Source organism: Epinephelus moara, chromosome 2 (assembly GCF_006386435.1).
Source record: "Epinephelus moara isolate mb chromosome 2, YSFRI_EMoa_1.0, whole genome shotgun sequence".
NCBI classification, from domain to species: Eukaryota; Metazoa; Chordata; class Actinopteri; order Perciformes; family Serranidae; genus Epinephelus; species Epinephelus moara.
This window is the reverse complement of record NC_065507.1, coordinates 25,119,686-25,138,046: the sequence shown is the minus strand read 5'-3', so window position 1 is coordinate 25,138,046 and position 18,361 is coordinate 25,119,686. Positions and strand designations below refer to the sequence as shown.

The window sequence follows — 18,361 nt, the reverse complement described above, 5'->3', positions numbered from 1 at the left end:
ATTTATAGCATGATGGGATGACAGTACAATGATGTGTGTGGCATCACTGGAAAGCTCTGCTCCTGTGCTTTCATGTGATATGCGTGGCATTTCTGTGCGAGCCTGCATTCGCGAGTAATCCATCCAACAGTAATGTGTGTGCAGAGCTGTATGAAAGCTCTGTTATTCATCATTTTAGTGCAACTTTATCATTTTTTTCGCTATGAAAATATTGGACTACCGACAAGTGCTTGGTCTTGTCGGAAAGCTACAATTTGTTTCACGTGATATGCGTGGCTTCTCGCTATGACGCATGGTCGCGGAGAAAATCAATAGAGAAGAACAGGTGTGAATTTGGACACACAATGCGTCGTTCGGGCCCATAGGGTTAAATCACATACAAGTTAAACAGTCTTGCTTAGCCTGTAAAGCTGTGATAAAGCTATGCCCAGTTGTTACTTTACCGATCCTTGAGTGGATGGGAGAAAGAGTCACTTGATGGTGTACTGCTTTGTTAGCCGGCAGAAGAAGGCTGGGAAGAGCTGTGGTTCCAGCTGCAGTCTTTGCTGTGTCCTTGTGAGTTAGACGCTGGGTGCTAACTCACTTAGTTCCTTGTTGCTGGAAAGCAAGTTGCAAACCTTGTGCTTGCAAGTGTAACTTCTCTGGTTCAGGTTTGCCTCAGCCTTGAGAGTGGGCAAGTCATGGTCCAGGAAAAAGAGAGTCTGTTAGCAATTAGCCCCACCTTTGATGGTTCAGGGCAAGGAGCAAGGGCCTGAGCATCTGGGCTGTTCCAGGCCCAGCAGGAAAGAGGTGTGGGCTGCTCCGTAGTTCCCGAGCAAGAGCGAGATTTGTCTGAGGTGAGCAGACCTTCTACAGATGCCTGTGACATCACAGAGTCACATGTCCCTGTAAAAGTCCTGTCCACAAGTTGTGAGACTTGTGTCTCACTGAGGTGTGAGGTGAGACCTCCTGGAGATGGGCATCAAATAGCTGTCTTTGTTTGGAGAACAAAGAGTATGCAGAGAAGGAAGCCTTTAAATGTCCAGTTTAGATTTTACCAAATGGCAAATAATCTGTGGTCCTGTGAATCCCAACACATGTGACACAGCACAAATTTCATTCAGACTCTTATTATTTTAATATTTACCTTAAATGCTTTGATGCATCATTCAGCAACATTTTTAGAGCCTTAAAACTGAAACTTTTTTTGGCGGTACCTATAATGACTGATGGGATTATTAATTACTTTTTTACCTCAATGCCTAATGAGTGCAGGCAAATACTTTTCATCTCTATTCCCCCTTACCTGAAATACAGCAGAATATTGCATTCATTAGAAGTCCATTTCATTTTACTGATGGGATTAATCCTTTGTGACGTGTCTCAGGAGTAAATATGTTGCAATTCATATCTGAAAACCAAACAATAAACAAACTCATAATACAAATGTGATAGCTTGTTGAATTAAATTACTAATAAAAACTAGACTGACAGCATGTCAAATCACAAATATGGCAGACACTTCAAACCAAACTTTCTAAATTTTGAGTGTAACTCCATGCAGACTTTAGAAAACAATTGTAACAATGAATACAACATCTCAAACAGGTATAATTTCTTTCTGTTTAATATTTGACCACTGCATTGTCATATATTCCAGAATTTTGGCCACTGAAGCGCAGTGGGGCTTCTCTCAGACCAAATCACTACTTTGTTCACAAAAACATGGAGAGTTTGATCAGTGCAATGCACAGCCCCCCAGACATATTCAACAGCTGTTTGTGTGCTTTGGTGATTGCGTGGCCCTATCCAAGAATGCCTTGCAAGATGGCTTTGTGAGTGCATCTCCCAAGTTTACAGGCAGGCGGGCAGGGAACCTCCCACTGTGGTCTGGGTACTCTCCTTATATGCTTCCTCACAACAAGAAGGGAGGGGGAGGAAGAGCGGAGAGTGTCATAGCAAGAGGTAGGTAGGTAGAAAGAGAAAGCAACATGGTGGAGAAGCAGCCGAGACACGGTTCAGAAGTGGATTCTACCACAAAGGCAAGTGTTACTCTGTGTACGGTGTGTGGCGACTGGCAAGTGTTACTCTGTGTACATGGTGTGGGGCGAGTGTTACTCTGTGTACATGGAAGCGCCGCTGGCTTATTAGTTGTAATAACCCATTATCCGCTTGGAGGCAACAGAAGTTACGCACTATAGCTTTAACCTGCTCCACAGACTCCATCTCATGTGGTTGCTGCCATCTTCACTGTGTGTGTTTTGAGTTTTGCCAAGTGATATTACAGTTAGTTATGGAGGGTTTGGAAACTTTGGAAAGCTATGTAAACTGTTACCGAATTAATTAACTGAATTGCTTTAAGAACAGGTTGGATTGATTTATTTAATGTGAAATGTAAAAACACACACAAGGTTGCTCTGCTGCTTTGCAGTGCCTCTGGTACAATAACGTATTAATTATTTATCATTTTTAAGCAGATTGTCTTGGTTCTTTGCACAGATCTATGTCGTTTTTGACTGTTTGAGGGCTGTGAAGCTGCGCACAGATTGGGGAAAAATAGACCATCCACACAAAAATAGAGTTAAGCAGTGCAGTGCCTGCGCAATCAAGCTTGGCTTCCATGTTCAGTGTTGCAGCTTCAGTTGATACATGGTTTCCTGCAGCCATGCCCCCGCTGATGTGTCGCACAACACCTGTGTCTCATGTATGTTGGTCATAAGAGTAGAGTCGTAATGTGTGTGTAAAGTATTCTCACTCATATTATCCAAGTTATCTGTCCCCAGCTATTGTTTCTCAATAACTTAACATTGCTATTACTATCAGCCTGTTTTCTGCCTGTATTTCTGTACTGCATAAAGAAAATAGATCAAGTCTGTCTAATGAAACTAAGTGCAGTTTTTATGACTCAATGCCACGACTCATGATTGCTTTCTTTGTGTTCCTCTCTGGCCTCAACAGGATAATGTGACATTTGGGTCCAAACAGTGACACCAAAAGGCCAAAACCTGAAGCCAGGATGGCAAATACCTCAACTACATCTGCATATTTGCCTGGTGAACTGACATAAGCAGGGACAAAAGCCACCCACACTGCACAGAAGATCAGCATACTGAAAGTGATGAGTTTGGCCTCATTGAAAGTATCTGGAAGATTCCTTGCCAGGAATGCTAACAGAAAACTGAGGATGGCCAGTAAGCCAATATAGCCCAGTAACACTGCAAAACCAATTGTGGACCCAACTACACACTCATAAACTATCTTGTCATTGTGGTATTGAGTGTTTTTATGAGGGGCTGGTGAGGAAGAGACAATCCAAGCAGTGCAGATTGCTGCCTGAATAGAAGTAAGAACCAGAACTGTTCCTCTCTGCTGCATAAGACCAAACCACTTCAGAAGAGCTCCACCTCCTGGCTTGGAGGCCTTGAACACAGCCAGAACCACCATGGTTTTCACCAGGATGCATGATATACAAAGCACAAAGCTGATCCCAAATGCTGCATGTCTCAGTTGGCATGTCCACAGCCTGGGACGTCCAATAAAGAGCAGTGAGCAAAGGAAACATAATTTAAGAGACAGCAATAGCTGGAAACTAAGTTCTGAATTGTTTGCACGTACTATAGGGGTGCCATGATGACAGATAAAGATTCCTAGAACAATAACACATATAAATGTGCCCAACAATGATGCAGTTGTCAAACAGATACCCAGAGGCTCGTAGTAGGAGAGGAACTCAGTTTTCTTAGAAACACAGTGGTCACGTTGAGGGCTGGACCAGAAATCCTCTGGACAACTGGTGCATTCCATGGAGTCTGTGAAAATAGTGAAAGTGATTAGATACATGGTTATATTATTCATTCAGACTGCAATTTTTAAACTGAATACCAACCAGTTGAATTGCTGATCTTTCCCTCAGAACAGGGGATGCAGTCAAAACAGCACTCAGGTTCTCCCTTCTTTCTGGCCATGCGGGTACCTGGAGGACAGCTCTCACTGCACACTGACCGGGGAGGCTGTAGAAGGAAAAATAAATATGTGTTACTGCACTCCACTTTACAATGCTATTATGAGTTATGGGACACAGAATAGGTGACTGAAAATCCGAAGTAACCTGTTTGGATTCAAAGTTCCAGAAGATTTTGTCTTCATCAAGTGTGAGTTCTTCACCTTTGGCTGACTCTTTCACCTCACCTACATTCTGAACTTTAGTTCGTCTATCAGGGAGCCACAACCAGTTCATGACATCATATATTGGTAAGGCATCACCATTCTCATCAAATGACACTTGATCACCAAATGCTGTAGTTAAGTTGACCTTTTCCAAGTAATACACAAGCTATGGATATCAGAATAAGAGACAGAGGAAGACAATTATTTTATGACCACCATGAACACAGTTGAATCCAGTATTCAATAATCAAACTGCATACTACACCTATGAAGATATTAACAATTCATACAAATTATTTATTTAATAGTGAAATCACATCACTAACAATATTGTGTTCCCAGTACCAAGACATTGTCTTATCTCAGACCTTATAACACTATACAATGCTGTCACCCAGTGGTAGGTAAAATCCTTTCAACTATCTGCTATGCAGTTTACGATTAATAATCTCATAGCATTTAGACAGATGAATGGTAGGGTGGTGGTGGTGATGATGGGGGTGTAAAATGATATCCCACCTGCCATGGCTCCAGTCTTTGCAAACTGCCACAGCTGTGCCCACTGAAAGGTCCTCTCCCAGGCTCACACTGCAGCATGTCATCAAGAGCATATGCCAGGGCATACACAGCCTTGTACACGTTGTACTCTGGCCTGAGGTTTGAAGTGTCCAATAATTCAGTGTCCGCATTCTCTAAATCTTCCTGTCCAGTGCATAGTGATCCCCCAGCTTCCACCCAACCTGCTTGAGGTGGTGCAAATTTACACTGAAATGTGTGTTCCCAAAACTGATTTACCTGAAATATATTAAAAATAGGGGTGTAACATTAGACAGAAGTCACAGTTTCTTCATTCATACCCTGGTCATGGTTCAGTGTGGGTTTGGTTAGGGAAAAAAACAACAACTAAATGCTATTTTTTAATTTTTTTTTTAACTGAAGTGTGTCAAGGCAGAGACACAATCTTCTTGCTGGAGACAAAAGCATTTTGCCCACTGACAATTTTGGGAAATAATTTTCATTATAGAAATGAGGAGTATTACTAACACTTCTGTCCCACATTGTTTAAACACTGAACACTTTCCCAGAAGACAACAGGTCACAATAGGCCATAAGAGTCAAAAGCATTTATTATCTTACTTATGAGCAAAGACTCTCTGTATGTCTGTTTAAATGTGATTCAAATTTCTTAGGAACTGTTCATCTGGGTGGATTGCTGACAACCCAAGGAGGTATCATTTCAATTTTGGTGGAATTTTGACCCATGACATGTTCAATATTTCAAGATTTAAGAATCAATAATTTTTTGCCTCATAATGGAATTCTTTGTGGTGCACTCAACAATAAGAAGAGCCTATAATCTCAAAGTAACATTTCAATAAACTAGTTAACAGTGCTGTTTGCAGCAGTGTGGGCTAAGCTTCAGGGTTCTGTGTACTGAGTCAAACACATCTTCACCCACATAAGCAATGCATGTTTATCCTTCACATATCTTAAATCTAACTGGCCAACTATCCTAGCAGGTTTGCCAGAGGTCAAGCAATCAGCCCATTCTGAACAGATGCATTTTGAATGGGCACCGCACTATGCTGTGAAATTGAAAATTCAAAACTACATACACTAAAATAGAATAAAACTTGTATATTAGGAAGACTGTTTCAATTAGTTCTACCTTTGCTATATAAAAACATTTAAAGGGCCAGTGTGTATAATGGGTTGAAAACAGTGACATCAGTGGTCAAATTCTAGATTGCAGGGCTCACTCGCTCACCCCTCCCGTCGGGTAAATGATGGTGGCCTCGTAGGGACAAAAAGCCTTGCGCAGACACGAGTTTTTCAGGAGTAGGTCTATCTAGCGACGAGGTAAATGTTTATTTAGAAATCTAAGCCATGTTACGATATTGTAATGAATCCCTCTCGAGCAGGAGACCAGAGTAGTGTTCAGGAAAAAGGCCAGTTTATTTGAGCACTCCAAAAACTCCGGTAACACTCCAGGGTGTAAAAGACTCCGTCCCAAATTCTGACTCTTCTGGCGTAACACACACACACTTCATACACACATACTCGTTTACAATACCGAGTGGGGACCCCCTCCCCTCTCTGCTCCACCAATCTCCAGCCCGCACACTGACTGACAGCGTAGCCGGTAAACAGAGCTCAGCTGTTTATTTAGCCTAGCAATATCTCTGGACTATAGTAGCTGCAATGGACGACTTTGAGCGCGATTTTGAAGAGTTTCTTGTAGCGGACACAGATCCAGAGCCATACCTGTTTGAGCCGGAGCATACAGATGAGAGCCGGAGTACACTGAGCGGGCGAGAAGAGAGGCTGAATCCTCGGCTCCCATTTTGCTGCACAGAATGGGATTCGGTGCTACCATCGTTGGGGAGATATATTATCAGGAGGAAAAGCGCCGCAGAGAGTGCATCACAAGGAGTGAAGTTGCGTCTTCTTTTCCTCGCAGATGATGGTTCGGGTTCATTCTCTCCTGTTGCGTGGTAAGTGTGGTCCATTCGCAAACTTTATAACTAAAAAAACTTTTCACTACTCTCTATCGACGAACTACTAACACTCTCTGCTGTTTCCTCCTCCTTCTTCCTTCCTTCCGCTGTCTTCGTTGGTTTATTTATACACGCGAAACGCGTTCTCTGGCTGGCTGGATTGTCCGCTCGGTCTGCCGTACATACATGGCGGCGCAAGATAGCGACCTCTCTAAAGCAAGGCCCTTGCTATACATATATATATATATATATAAAAGCATAATTATAAGGCTACGAAAACCAAACGAATTTTATTTTATAGCGATTATACACTTATATAAACATATTAATGGGTAGAATATTCAGATTCAGATTCAGATTTGACAATAAACCATGCCAAATATTACACACTGGCCCTTTAAAACACCCAAACATAATCATTTCAGTGATAGGCACATCTGGGGGACACTGTCAAATATGTATTAGCATGTTGGATGTGTTTATATTAACAGACTCTACAACGATGGAACAACGAAGACACACCATCCTTGTCTCAACATTACACAACTCCTGTTGACCTGGAACCTGCACGCGGGTCGCCAAATTCATGCATTTCATTTGTGCTCACAAATTTTAAACTTATAAATACAAGATTAATTAGTAAGGATCAACTCCCACCAGGTTATTTTCATAGCTGTTGTTGTGTTGAAGGTCAGGACGTATTTGTAGCACAAAGTCCCTGAACCCTGGTATGTGTCCTCGACGGATAGCAATGCCCAGAGTGCCACCCAGGTACGGCATAAGCTGAGGAGTCTGAAGCACAGTAGCTGCAGTCCAGGCTTCACTGGCCATCCACTGCAGGCCTGTCACATTCTGCCTCACCACCTGTGTATTGTAATGTTAAAAAAAACAAAACATAAATTCATATTGTCATAACATGGTTGATATCTTGTCTTACTCAATTCATAAACTGGTGCAGTCCTTTGTTTTACACAGTATGATGAGCAAAGTGATGCATGTCATCATAACTGGATGTTAGTGAAATTTGTCTAAGTTAGTCACTCAAAAACCCTGCAGTGCCTTTAACAAATAAGATGTGTGATTTATTCAAATAGGACAATTTTTTATTGGAACCTAAATCTATTTGTTTGACCATTAAAACATATATAAAATATATATATATATAAGGGTTGCAATTGAGTTGTACAACAGTCGTGTTTTACACAGTATTATGAGCGAAGTGATGTGTGTGTCATCATAACAGCAGGTCAGTGAATTTGTGAGTTAGTGATCTCACTCAAAAACCCTGCAGTGTCTTTAACATATAAGAGGAGTACTTTATTCAAATAAATCTATTTGTAACAGGACAATGATTTAGGCTAACCTCTTTCATGAGGTTGATCATGTGACTTTGATGTGCAAACACAATGACTACACGAGCTGTAGACTTCCTCATAACCTCCACAATCCTCCTTAGTTCAGCTGGATCATTGCCCCAGGGCAAAACCTCTAAGTAGGCCAGACAGCCTCCACCAGACTGAGCCAGGTCAGATTGGAAGGATCGGGCAGCATGGAGTCCATAATCATCATCACTGACCAGCAGACCTGCCCAAGTCCAGCCAAAGCGCCTGAGAATCTGAATCATAGCACGCACCTGAGTAAATACAGAGTGGAGGGATTAGTGCACAGGCTGGAATCTTTTAAAATAATAAAAAATAATCTTTTAGTAGAGAAGCTGCTAAACAGGTTCCACAATGGATCATGTTTAATTATTGTCTTTCAGTTTTGTTAGCTGAGACCAAACAGCTCAAAGAATGTGACAGATTTTACACAAAACAAATACAGTATTAGTTGCATTCCAGAAATATTATTTCTGAAGAACGTTTAACTGCACATGCTGTTTCAAATGCATTTGTATTTTGCTGATAGATGGTCACCTGGAAAGCATCGCTTGGGATTGTCCTAAAAAAGGATGGAAACTTCTGCCGGTCACTCAGGCACGAACATGTGGCAAAATAACTCACCTGTGAAAGACAGACTGTACATCCTAAAAACATTCAAAGCCTTTATTGACTCCTTCAACTTTTCAAGTTTGATTAGTTCATGTTTACAAATGACATTAAATTTGAAATTAAATCAAAATGATCCAAAAGAATTATGGTGGAAAACTTACCATAGGTACTCTGTACAAACCTAAGACAGAGGAGATGGCAATAGAACGTGTAGAGGAAGAATCACCCACAATTCCTTGGACTGGAGGGTTTCCTGCACATGTCTTGTCCAACATAAACTGCTCCTCTCGACCACTGGCTAATGACAACGCTGCACGGAATGCAATTCCTAGTTTGACGCAGTTGTCATAAAGACTATAACCCAGAATCACATTAGGCAGCAGGTTGGAGTTTCTGTTGATCTCATCAATAGCAAAGGCCATGGTCTGGGCTTGCCTGAATCCTAGAACATCAAAACTAATAGAAAAATACCACTGTTGGAAAATACAACAACTGTTCTGACATGTACATGCACAAATACAGATTTTGACCTGACAGACTGACCTGTGGCAGGTTGGGTGTTGTGGCTTTGAGGTAAAAGACAAGTCAGGAAAGACAGAAAAGAAGTGGACCTGAAACAGCCCACCCAGAATCACATCTCCAGCCTTGTGCATCCCATTTAGATGAAATTGTCCCAGTAACTGGCAGGAGGTGGAATAAAGAGGAGAGATCATGGCAGAGGAAAAGTAGGCATACAACAACATGAGGTACATGAGCAAGAACAAGTTGATATCTAAAAATGCAGACATGACTGTCCTCCTGTTTACCCCTCTCTGACCTGGTGTCAGCTCCTTTTATTGACTTATTTAATGTTGCACACCACCCATCAGTACATAAGCATTAGCAGGGGCAGGGCCTAATATATAATTAATTTTAGATCAACTTTGAATTGAGGCAGAATTAATTTGTGTACCTTTTAAGAATGTCTCCCCAAGGTCATTTTAGCAACCCTCTCCAAAATAAAATAAAATAAAATAAAATAAAAATAAATAATTAAACAAATAAACTGAATTAAATAAAAAAATAACATCGTATAATTTTGCAAACCACAGAGATGTTACAATTGTACATCATTGTCTAGAGGATATAATAGAACTGTGGTTATGACTGGTTATGCTTTGGCACAAAAAACACTTGATTATGGTTGGGGAAAGATCCTGGTTTGACCAAGCAGCATCATCCGGAGCTGAAAAATGAAGCCAACATGCAAGTGCTTAAAAACTGCAATTCCTGGAATGGTCACTAGAGGCTGGCTCCAAGAGATTGTCTGTTCCTATGGCCACCCATGCTAAAATGCCCAACTTTACAGGAAAAATAAACAGCCTGGTACAAAAAACGGTTTTGGTCCATAGCCCATTCATCTATTTATGACACTTGTACTGAGGGTACATTTTGATATAACTCACCCATTTAAATGTTGTTAAGGATTTAAGGTTTACAAAATTAAGGGCATGGCCTCTGTGAGTGACAAGTCGTCTGCAAGGTGTCACCACAGACTATGAGTGAAATCCAATCTTCTCTCCTCCACAGCTCCACCCTCTTGTTCAAATACGGTCACTTCTGGCTCCAAAAATCCAAGATGACAAAGGCCAAAGTGACCAACTCAAGGCTTCCAAAGGTGAGTCCACAAAACAATGGGTGATGTCACTTTGGCTTCGTTGATTATTTTTTTATGGTCTATTGTTTTGGCCTAAAATACACAGTTTTGGTGCCACAATCACCTCTGGAAACGCAGCAGTGTCTCGCCAAAAAACAACTGGTGTAATCGTTTGTCGGTCTTAAACAGTGGTATGTATTGATCGGCCATTTGGCAGTTGTCTCACCTAGGTGTCTCACCATCCACCACCACCCCCACCTTCCAATGACAATTGTAATGTATCCCTGGTTTGCAGAAACTTACAATGCCAACATTTTCTTCTAGCGACTGGGCTGGGATGACCACTGTGATTAATGATCTACTGAAATTTGCACAATAGTTATGTCGTATTATGTGTTTATTATAACTGGACTTTGATAGGCTATGTATATTATATTGCAGATAAAGTAGAAAGACTGTTTAACCTTCCAGTAAAACATCGACTTCCCTTGTTGTAAGGAATATGCAAAGGGAAACAAGTTCTTGATCACTTTGCAGTTTAATACATACAGTATGTGTATCAGAGGAGTTACTTTATACTGTGTATAACCCAAAGGTTGTGTGACAAACATACCAAATTGAACTCACTAAATGCTCAAATCAGGCCTGGGTATGTCCACTAGATGGTAGCAGCATACCAAGACATTTGGTGAAATAACACAACATCCCTTGCACTGTGTATGTTTGATGGAGAGTTTTTGTATCTGGATGGTCCCCATAGTAACTTGGCAGGTATTAGATAATATCAGTTCTGCAGAAAAGTGTGCTGGACAGATTTCCCCATTAGACCTTATTCTGTTCAATTTGCAATGTCATATTTGGTTATTGTTGGTACTATTTCTATGATACAGACACAAATGTCAAAGAGTGCAGACACTCATTTACCTCAATTGCTTAATGAGTGCAGGCAAATACTTTTCAAGGCAGAATGACCTTACTTATCTCTATTCCCCCTTACCTGAAATACAGCAGAATATTGCATCCATTATTACTCCATTTCACTCAGTTACTGATGTGAATGGACCCAGGAGTAAATATGTTGTAATTCATACCCAAAAACCAAACAATAAGGAAACTTATGATACAAATGTGATGTTGAAAAAATTACTAATGAAAATGAGACTGACAGCATGTGATAACACAAATATGGCATACATTTCAAACTAGTGTGATTCAATGCAAACTTTAGAAAATAATTGTAACAATTAATACAAAATCAGATAGAAGGCAGAACAATTTAACTACCAATAAATACAGGTTAGAAAATACAGGCATACTTTATTTAGACTTTCACCCTTAATCACACCTACTTTCAGGCTTCTGTTGGAATACAAATACAGAGACAGATACAGATGATTTTGTTGGTTGTACAGAAACAGCAGTGACACCTCTGTACACCTCTACAATACACTTTGAATAGCATTATGGCTATTGGTTTGGATGTGCCAGCCCAAGATTATCAGTGACCACATCTGGCCACCCCTTATGAAACATTTCTGGGGGCAGCGCTGGTGAACGTGAAGTTTCACTGCAACCTTTCCTGTCTCTTTATGGGGAGTGGAGTGGCATGGCTGTTAAAGCCCTAACCAAGGAACACCTTGCGAGATGGCTTGTGAGTGCATCTACAAAGCCTACAGACAGGTGGGCCGCATGAACTCCACACATGGTGCGGCAGTGTCTGTGGCCTTGTTCAGCAGTTTGCGTTTCAAGGACATATATATGGCAACGTAATGGTCTACGCCCTGCCCGTTTACATGGTTTTATCTCTCTGACATGTCGGGTGCCTTTTCAGGGTCTGTGCTAACTGGAACGACACAGAACTGGTGAAAAGGGTTGAGTGTATGTCGGCTCTGTTGCACCTGACCCCCCTCTAGGCGTTATACATCAACATGTATCTGTGGTCCTTAATGACCCTGGAAATATGGTGTGCAGGGTGACTATTACTTGTCTTTCAACCCCTGCAAGCTAGGTTGCTTACCACCTGCGTTGGCTGAGGTGCTCAGCTTCTAGGAAGAAAAGGTAGGCACGCTATGGTGATGAACCTTTCGCTGGTCAGGATCAGTGTGGCTGGGTTGATGTTATTTCACGACAGAGTGTTCATCGGGCTCCACCCACTGTAGAGAGTCCAGTAAAGGGCTCCACCTGTGCTAATAGAACTAGGGTTATAATATCATAACCTTCATTCTATGTCATGGATAATAATCCTAACAACTGATATCATATCATATTGTTAACATTAAAAAGACAAAATTACTCGAGCCTTTTTATGCTTGTAGCGACAGCAAAGCTGGTGATAAATAAAGCAAAAATTACACATTGTAGCTCCTGTTCTATGGTGCAGAGCTCACCCTTCTATTGGCTGAAATCACGAGACACGGACACAACATATCACATAGGCAGAGTGAGGTTCTTTACCGGCTGTGTGTTTTCAATTTTGCCATGTGATATTGCAGTTGGTGAGAGGGTTTGGAAATGTATGCTATATTAACTGTTACCGAATTAATAAACAGGTTCCCTTTAACAATAAAACCCATGGATTTGATTAATTTGTTATAATCTGAAATGTGAAAATAAACACAAGGTTGCTATGCTGCTTTGCATTGCCTCTTGTAAAGAATAGCTTTTTGAATTTGGGGGAAACATAGAAATGTAAATAAACTGAATTTATATAATTACGACAGAGTAACCCAAGTAGTCTGTGATATTTATTTTGAGAAAGTAAATAAAGCATAATAAAGTTTATTTAGATTTTACATTAACTTACACCATGAAAAGTCACAAAAGCAATAATGGCATTTTTAAGTACAATTTCTTTGTACTATTAACTGCATTCTAGGGGGGAAAAATAGGATATTGTCATTAGCTATTCTCTCTCAATACCTTAACATTGATATGACTATAAACTTGATTTCTGCCTGTGTTTCTGTACTGTACAGAGAAAGCTGATTAATTCTGTCTTATGAAACTAAATGCAAGTTTTATGACTCAATGCCACGACCCATGATTGCTTTCTTTGTGTTCCTCTCTGGTCTCAACAGGATGATGTAACATTTAGGCCCAAACAGTGACACCAAGAGGCCAAAACTTGAGGCCAGGATGGCAAATACCTCAACTACATCTGCATATTTGCCTGGTGAACTGACATAAGCAGGGACAAAGGCCACCCACACTGCACAGAAGATCAGCATGCTGAAAGTGATGAGTTTGGCCTCATTGAAAGTATCTGGAAGATTCCTTGCCAGGAATGCTAACAGGAAGCTGAGGATGGCCAGTAAGCCAATATAGCCCAGTAACACTGCAAAACCAACTGTGGACCCAACTACACACTCATAAACTATCTTGTCATTGTGGTATTGAGTGTTTTTATGAGGAGCTGGTGAGGAAGAGACAAGCCAAGCAGTGCAGATTGCTCCCTGAATAGAAGTAAGAACCAGAACTGTTCCTCTCTGCTGCAAAAGACCAAACCACTTCAGAAGAGCTTCACCTCCTGGCTTGGAGGCCTTGAACACAGCCAGAACCACCATGGTTTTCACCAGGATGCATGATATACAAAGCACAAAGCTGATCCCAAATGCTGCATGTCTCAGTTGGCATGTCCACAGCCTGGGACGTCCAATAAAGAGCAGTGAGCAAAGGAAACATAATTTAAGAGACAGCAATAGCTGGAAACTCAGTTCTGAATTGTTGGCCCGCACTATAGGGGTGCCACGATGATGGATAAAGATTCCTAGAACAATAACACATATAAATGTGCCCAACAATGAGGCAGTTGTCAGGCAGATACCCAGAGGCTCGTAGTAGGAGAGGAACTCAGTTTTCTTAGAAACACAGTGGTCACGTTGAGGGCTGGACCAGAAATCCTCTGGACAACTGCATTCCATGGAGTCTGTGAAAATAGGGAAAGTGATTAGATACATGGTTATATTATTCATTCAGACTGCATTTTTTAAACTGAATACCAACCAGTCATATTGCTGATCTTTCCCTCAGAACAAGGGATGCAGTCAAAACAGCACTCAGGTTCCCCCTTCTTTCTGGCCATGCGGGTACCTGGAGGACAGCTCTCACTGCACACTGACTGGGGTGGCTGTAGAAGGAAAAATCAATATGTGTTATTCTACTCTTCTATGACACTGCTATAATAAGTTATCCACGAGACATGAAATAGGTGACTGAAAAAATCAGACGTAACCTGTTTGGATTCAAAGTTCCAGAAGATTTTGTCTTCATCAAGTGTGAGTTCTTCACCTTTGGCTGACTCTTTAACCTCACCTACATTCTGAACTTTAGTTCGTCTATCAGGGAGCCACAACCAGTTCATGACATCATATATTGGTAAGGCATCACCATTCTCATCAAATGACACTTGATCACCAAATGCTGTAGTGAAGTTGACCTTTTCCAAGTAATACACAAGCTATGGATATCAGAATAAGAGATAGAGGAAGACCAGAAATGATAACAGTTTTATTATGATTATCCATCACGAACACAGTGGAATCCAGTATTCAATAATCAAACTGCATACTACACATTATTTTATAGTGAAATCACATCACTAACATTATTGTGTTCCCAGTACCAAGATACTGTTGTCTGTGACCTTACAACACTATACAATACTGTCACCCAGTTGCAGGGAAAATCCTTTCAACTATCTGCTATGCAGTTTATGATTGATAATCTTATAGGATTTTTGAATGGTAGGGTGGTGTGGTGGGAATGTAAAATAATATCACACCTGCCATGGCTCCAGTCTTTGCAAACTGCCACAGCTGTGCCCACTGAAAGGTCCTCTGCCTGGCTCACACTGCAGCATGTCATCAAGAGCATATGCCAGGGCATACACAGCCTTGTACACGTTATACTCTGGCCTGAGGTCTGAAGTGTCCAACAATTCAGTGTCCACATTCTCTAGATCTTCCTGTCCAGTGCATAGAGATCCCCCAGCTTCCACCCAACCTGCTTGAGGTGGTGCAAATTTACACTGAAATGTGTGTTCCCAAAACTGATTTACCTGAAATATATTAAAAATAGGGGTGTTACATTAGACAGAAGTCACAGTTTTCTTCATTCATACCCTGGTCATGGTTCGGTGTGGGTTTGGTTAGGGAAAAAAAACAACTAAATGCTAATTGTTTTTTTTTAACTGGAGTGTGTCAAGACACAGACACAATCTTCTTGCTGGGGACTAAACCATTTTGCCCACTGACAATTTTGGGAAATAATTTTCATTATAGAAATGAGGAATATTACTAACACTTCTGTTATTGTTTAAACACTGAACACTTTCCCAGAAGACAACAGGTCACAATAGGCCATAAAAGTTAAAAGCATTTGTTATCTTACTTATGAGCAAAGACTCTCTGTATGTCTGTTTAAATGTGATTCAGATTTCTTAGGGTGGATTGCTGACAACCCAAGGACGTATCATTTCAATTTTGGTGGAATTTTGACCCATGACATATTCAATATTTCAAGATTTCAGAATCATTAATTTTTTGCCTCATAATGGAATTCTTTGTGGTGCACTCAACAATAAAATGGGCCTATAATCTCAAAGTAAATTTTCAATAAACTAGTTAACAGTGCTGTTTGCAGCAGTGTGGGCTAAGCTTCAGGGTTCTGTGTACTGAGTCAAACACATCTTCACCCACATAAGCAATCCATGTATATCCTTCACATATCTTAAGTCTAACTGGCCAACTATCCTAGCAGGTTTGCCAGAGGCCAAGCACATTCTGAACAGATACATTTTGAATGGGCACCACACTATGCTGTGAAATGACTGTTTCAATTAGCTCTACCTTTGCTATATAAAAACATTTAAAACACCCAGACATAATCATTTCAGTGATAGGCACATCTGGGGGACACTGTCAAATATGTATTGGCATGTTGGATGTGTTTATATTAACAGACTCTACAACGAAGGAACAACGAAGACACACCATCCTTGTCGCAACATTGCAACTCCTGTTGACCTGGAACCCGCACGCAGATCGCCAAATTCCTGCATTTCATTTGTACTCACAAATCTTAAACTTATAAATACAAGATTAATTAGTAAGGATCAACTCCCACCAGGTAATTTTCATAGCTGTTGTTGTGTTGTAGTTCAGGACGTATTTGTAGCACAAAGTCCCTGAACCCTGGTATGTGTCCTTGACGGATAGCAATGCCCAGAGTGCCACCCAGGTACGGCATGAGCTGAGGAGTCTGAAGCACAGTAGCTGCAGTCCAGGCTTCACTGGCCATCCACTGCAGGCCTGTCACGTTCTGCCTCACCACCTGTGCATTGTATTACATAAATTCATATTGTCATGACAGGGTTGATATCTTGTCTTACTCAGTTCATAAACTGGTGCAGTCCTGTGTTTTACACAGTATGATGAGCAAAGTGATGCATGTCATCATAACTGGAAGTCAGTGAAATTTGGCTAAGTTAGTCACTCAAAAACCCTGCAGTGCTTTTAACAAATAAGAGGTGTGATTTATTCAAATAGGGCAATTTTTTATTGGAACCTAAATCTATTTGTTTGACCATTAAAACATATGTAAAATATATATATATAAGGGTTGCAATTGAGTTGTAATTTTAAGTAGTCGTGTTTTACACAGTATTATGAGTGAAGTGATGCGTGTGTCATCATAACAGCAGGTCAGTGAATTTGTCTGAGTTAGTGATCTCACTCAAAAACCCTGCAGTGTTTTTAACATATAAGAGGAGTACTTTTTTCAAACTATTTGTAACAGGACAATGATTTAGGCTAACCTCTTTCATGAGGTTGATCATGTGACTTTCATGTGCAAACACAATGACCACACGAGCTGTAGACTTCCTCATGACCTCCACAATCCTCCTTAGTTCAGCTGGATCATTGCCCCAGGGCAAAACCTCTAAGTAGGCCAGACAGCCTCCACCAGACTGAGCTAGGTCAGATTGGAAGGATCGGGCAGCATGGAGTCCATAATCATCATCACTGATCAGCAGACCTGCCCAAGTCCAGCCAAAGCGCCTGAGAATCTGAATCATAGCACGCACCTGAGTAAATACAGAGTGGATGGATTTGTGCACAGATTGGAAAAATCTTTTAGTAGAGAAGCTGCTAAACAGGTTTCATAGTGGATCATGTTTAATTATTGTCTTTCAGTTTTGTTAGCTGAGACCAAACAGCTCAAAGAATGTGACAGATTTTACACAAAACAAATACAGTATTAGTTGCATTCCAGAAATATTATTTCTGAAGAACGTTTAATTGGACATGCTGTTTCAAATGCATTTGTATTTTGCTGATAGATGGTCACCTGGAAAGCATCACTTGGAATCGTCCTAAAAAAGGATGGAAACTTCTGCCGGTCACTCAGGCACGAACATGTGGCAAAATGACTCACCTGTGAAAGACAGACTGTACATCCTAAAAACATTCAAAGCCTTTACTGACTCCTTCAACTTTTCAAGTTTGATTAGTTCATGTTTACAAATTACATTAAATGTGAAATTAAATCAGAATGATCCAAAAGAATTATGGTATTAAACTTACCATAGGTACTCTGTACAAACCTAAGACAGAGGAGATGGCAATAGAACGTGTAGAGGAAGAATCACCCACAATTCCTAGGACTGGAGGGTTTCCTGCACAGGTCTTGTCCAACATAAACTGCTCCTCTCGACCACTGGCTAATGACAACGCCGCACGGAATGCAATTCCTAGTTTGACGCAGTTGTCATAAAGACTGTATCCCAGAGTCACATTAGGCAGCAGGTTGGAGTTTCTGTTGATCTCATCAATAGCAAAGGCCATGGTCTGGGCCCGCCTGAATCCTAGAACATCAAAACTAACACAACAATACCACTGTTGGAAAATTCAACAACTGTTCTGACATGTACATGCACAAATACAGATTTTGACCTGTCAGACTCACCTGTTGCAGGTAGGCTGTTGTGGCTCTGAGGTAAAAGACAGGTCAGGAAAGACAGAAAAGAAGTGGACCTGAAACAGCCCACCCAGAACCATATCTCCAGCCTTGTGCATCCCATTTAGATGAAA

The 18,361-nt window shown here is 40.9% G+C and overlaps 2 protein-coding genes across 2 annotated transcripts; both read right to left on the bottom strand.

The window, feature by feature from the left end:
- Positions 1 to 2,877: 2,877 nt before the first annotated feature.
- On the bottom strand, positions 2,878 to 9,303 carry LOC126407792 (extracellular calcium-sensing receptor-like). Its single transcript, XM_050072998.1, has 9 exons — positions 9,179 to 9,303; positions 8,797 to 9,091; positions 8,561 to 8,647; positions 8,008 to 8,277; positions 7,302 to 7,508; positions 4,666 to 4,941; positions 4,088 to 4,312; positions 3,866 to 3,989; positions 2,878 to 3,788 (listed from the first exon to the last, which is right to left on the bottom strand). Exons 1-9 carry the CDS (start codon positions 9,286 to 9,288, stop codon positions 2,878 to 2,880), a joined length of 2,505 nt encoding a protein of 834 aa, XP_049928955.1. The 5' UTR covers positions 9,289 to 9,303.
- Positions 9,304 to 13,288: 3,985 nt separating this feature from the next.
- Positions 13,289 to 18,361, bottom strand: LOC126407802 (extracellular calcium-sensing receptor-like). Its single transcript, XM_050073025.1, has 9 exons — positions 18,237 to 18,361; positions 17,855 to 18,149; positions 17,619 to 17,705; positions 17,086 to 17,355; positions 16,395 to 16,601; positions 15,052 to 15,327; positions 14,503 to 14,727; positions 14,274 to 14,397; positions 13,289 to 14,196 (listed from the first exon to the last, which is right to left on the bottom strand). Exons 1-9 carry the CDS (start codon positions 18,344 to 18,346, stop codon positions 13,289 to 13,291), a joined length of 2,502 nt encoding a protein of 833 aa, XP_049928982.1. The 5' UTR covers positions 18,347 to 18,361.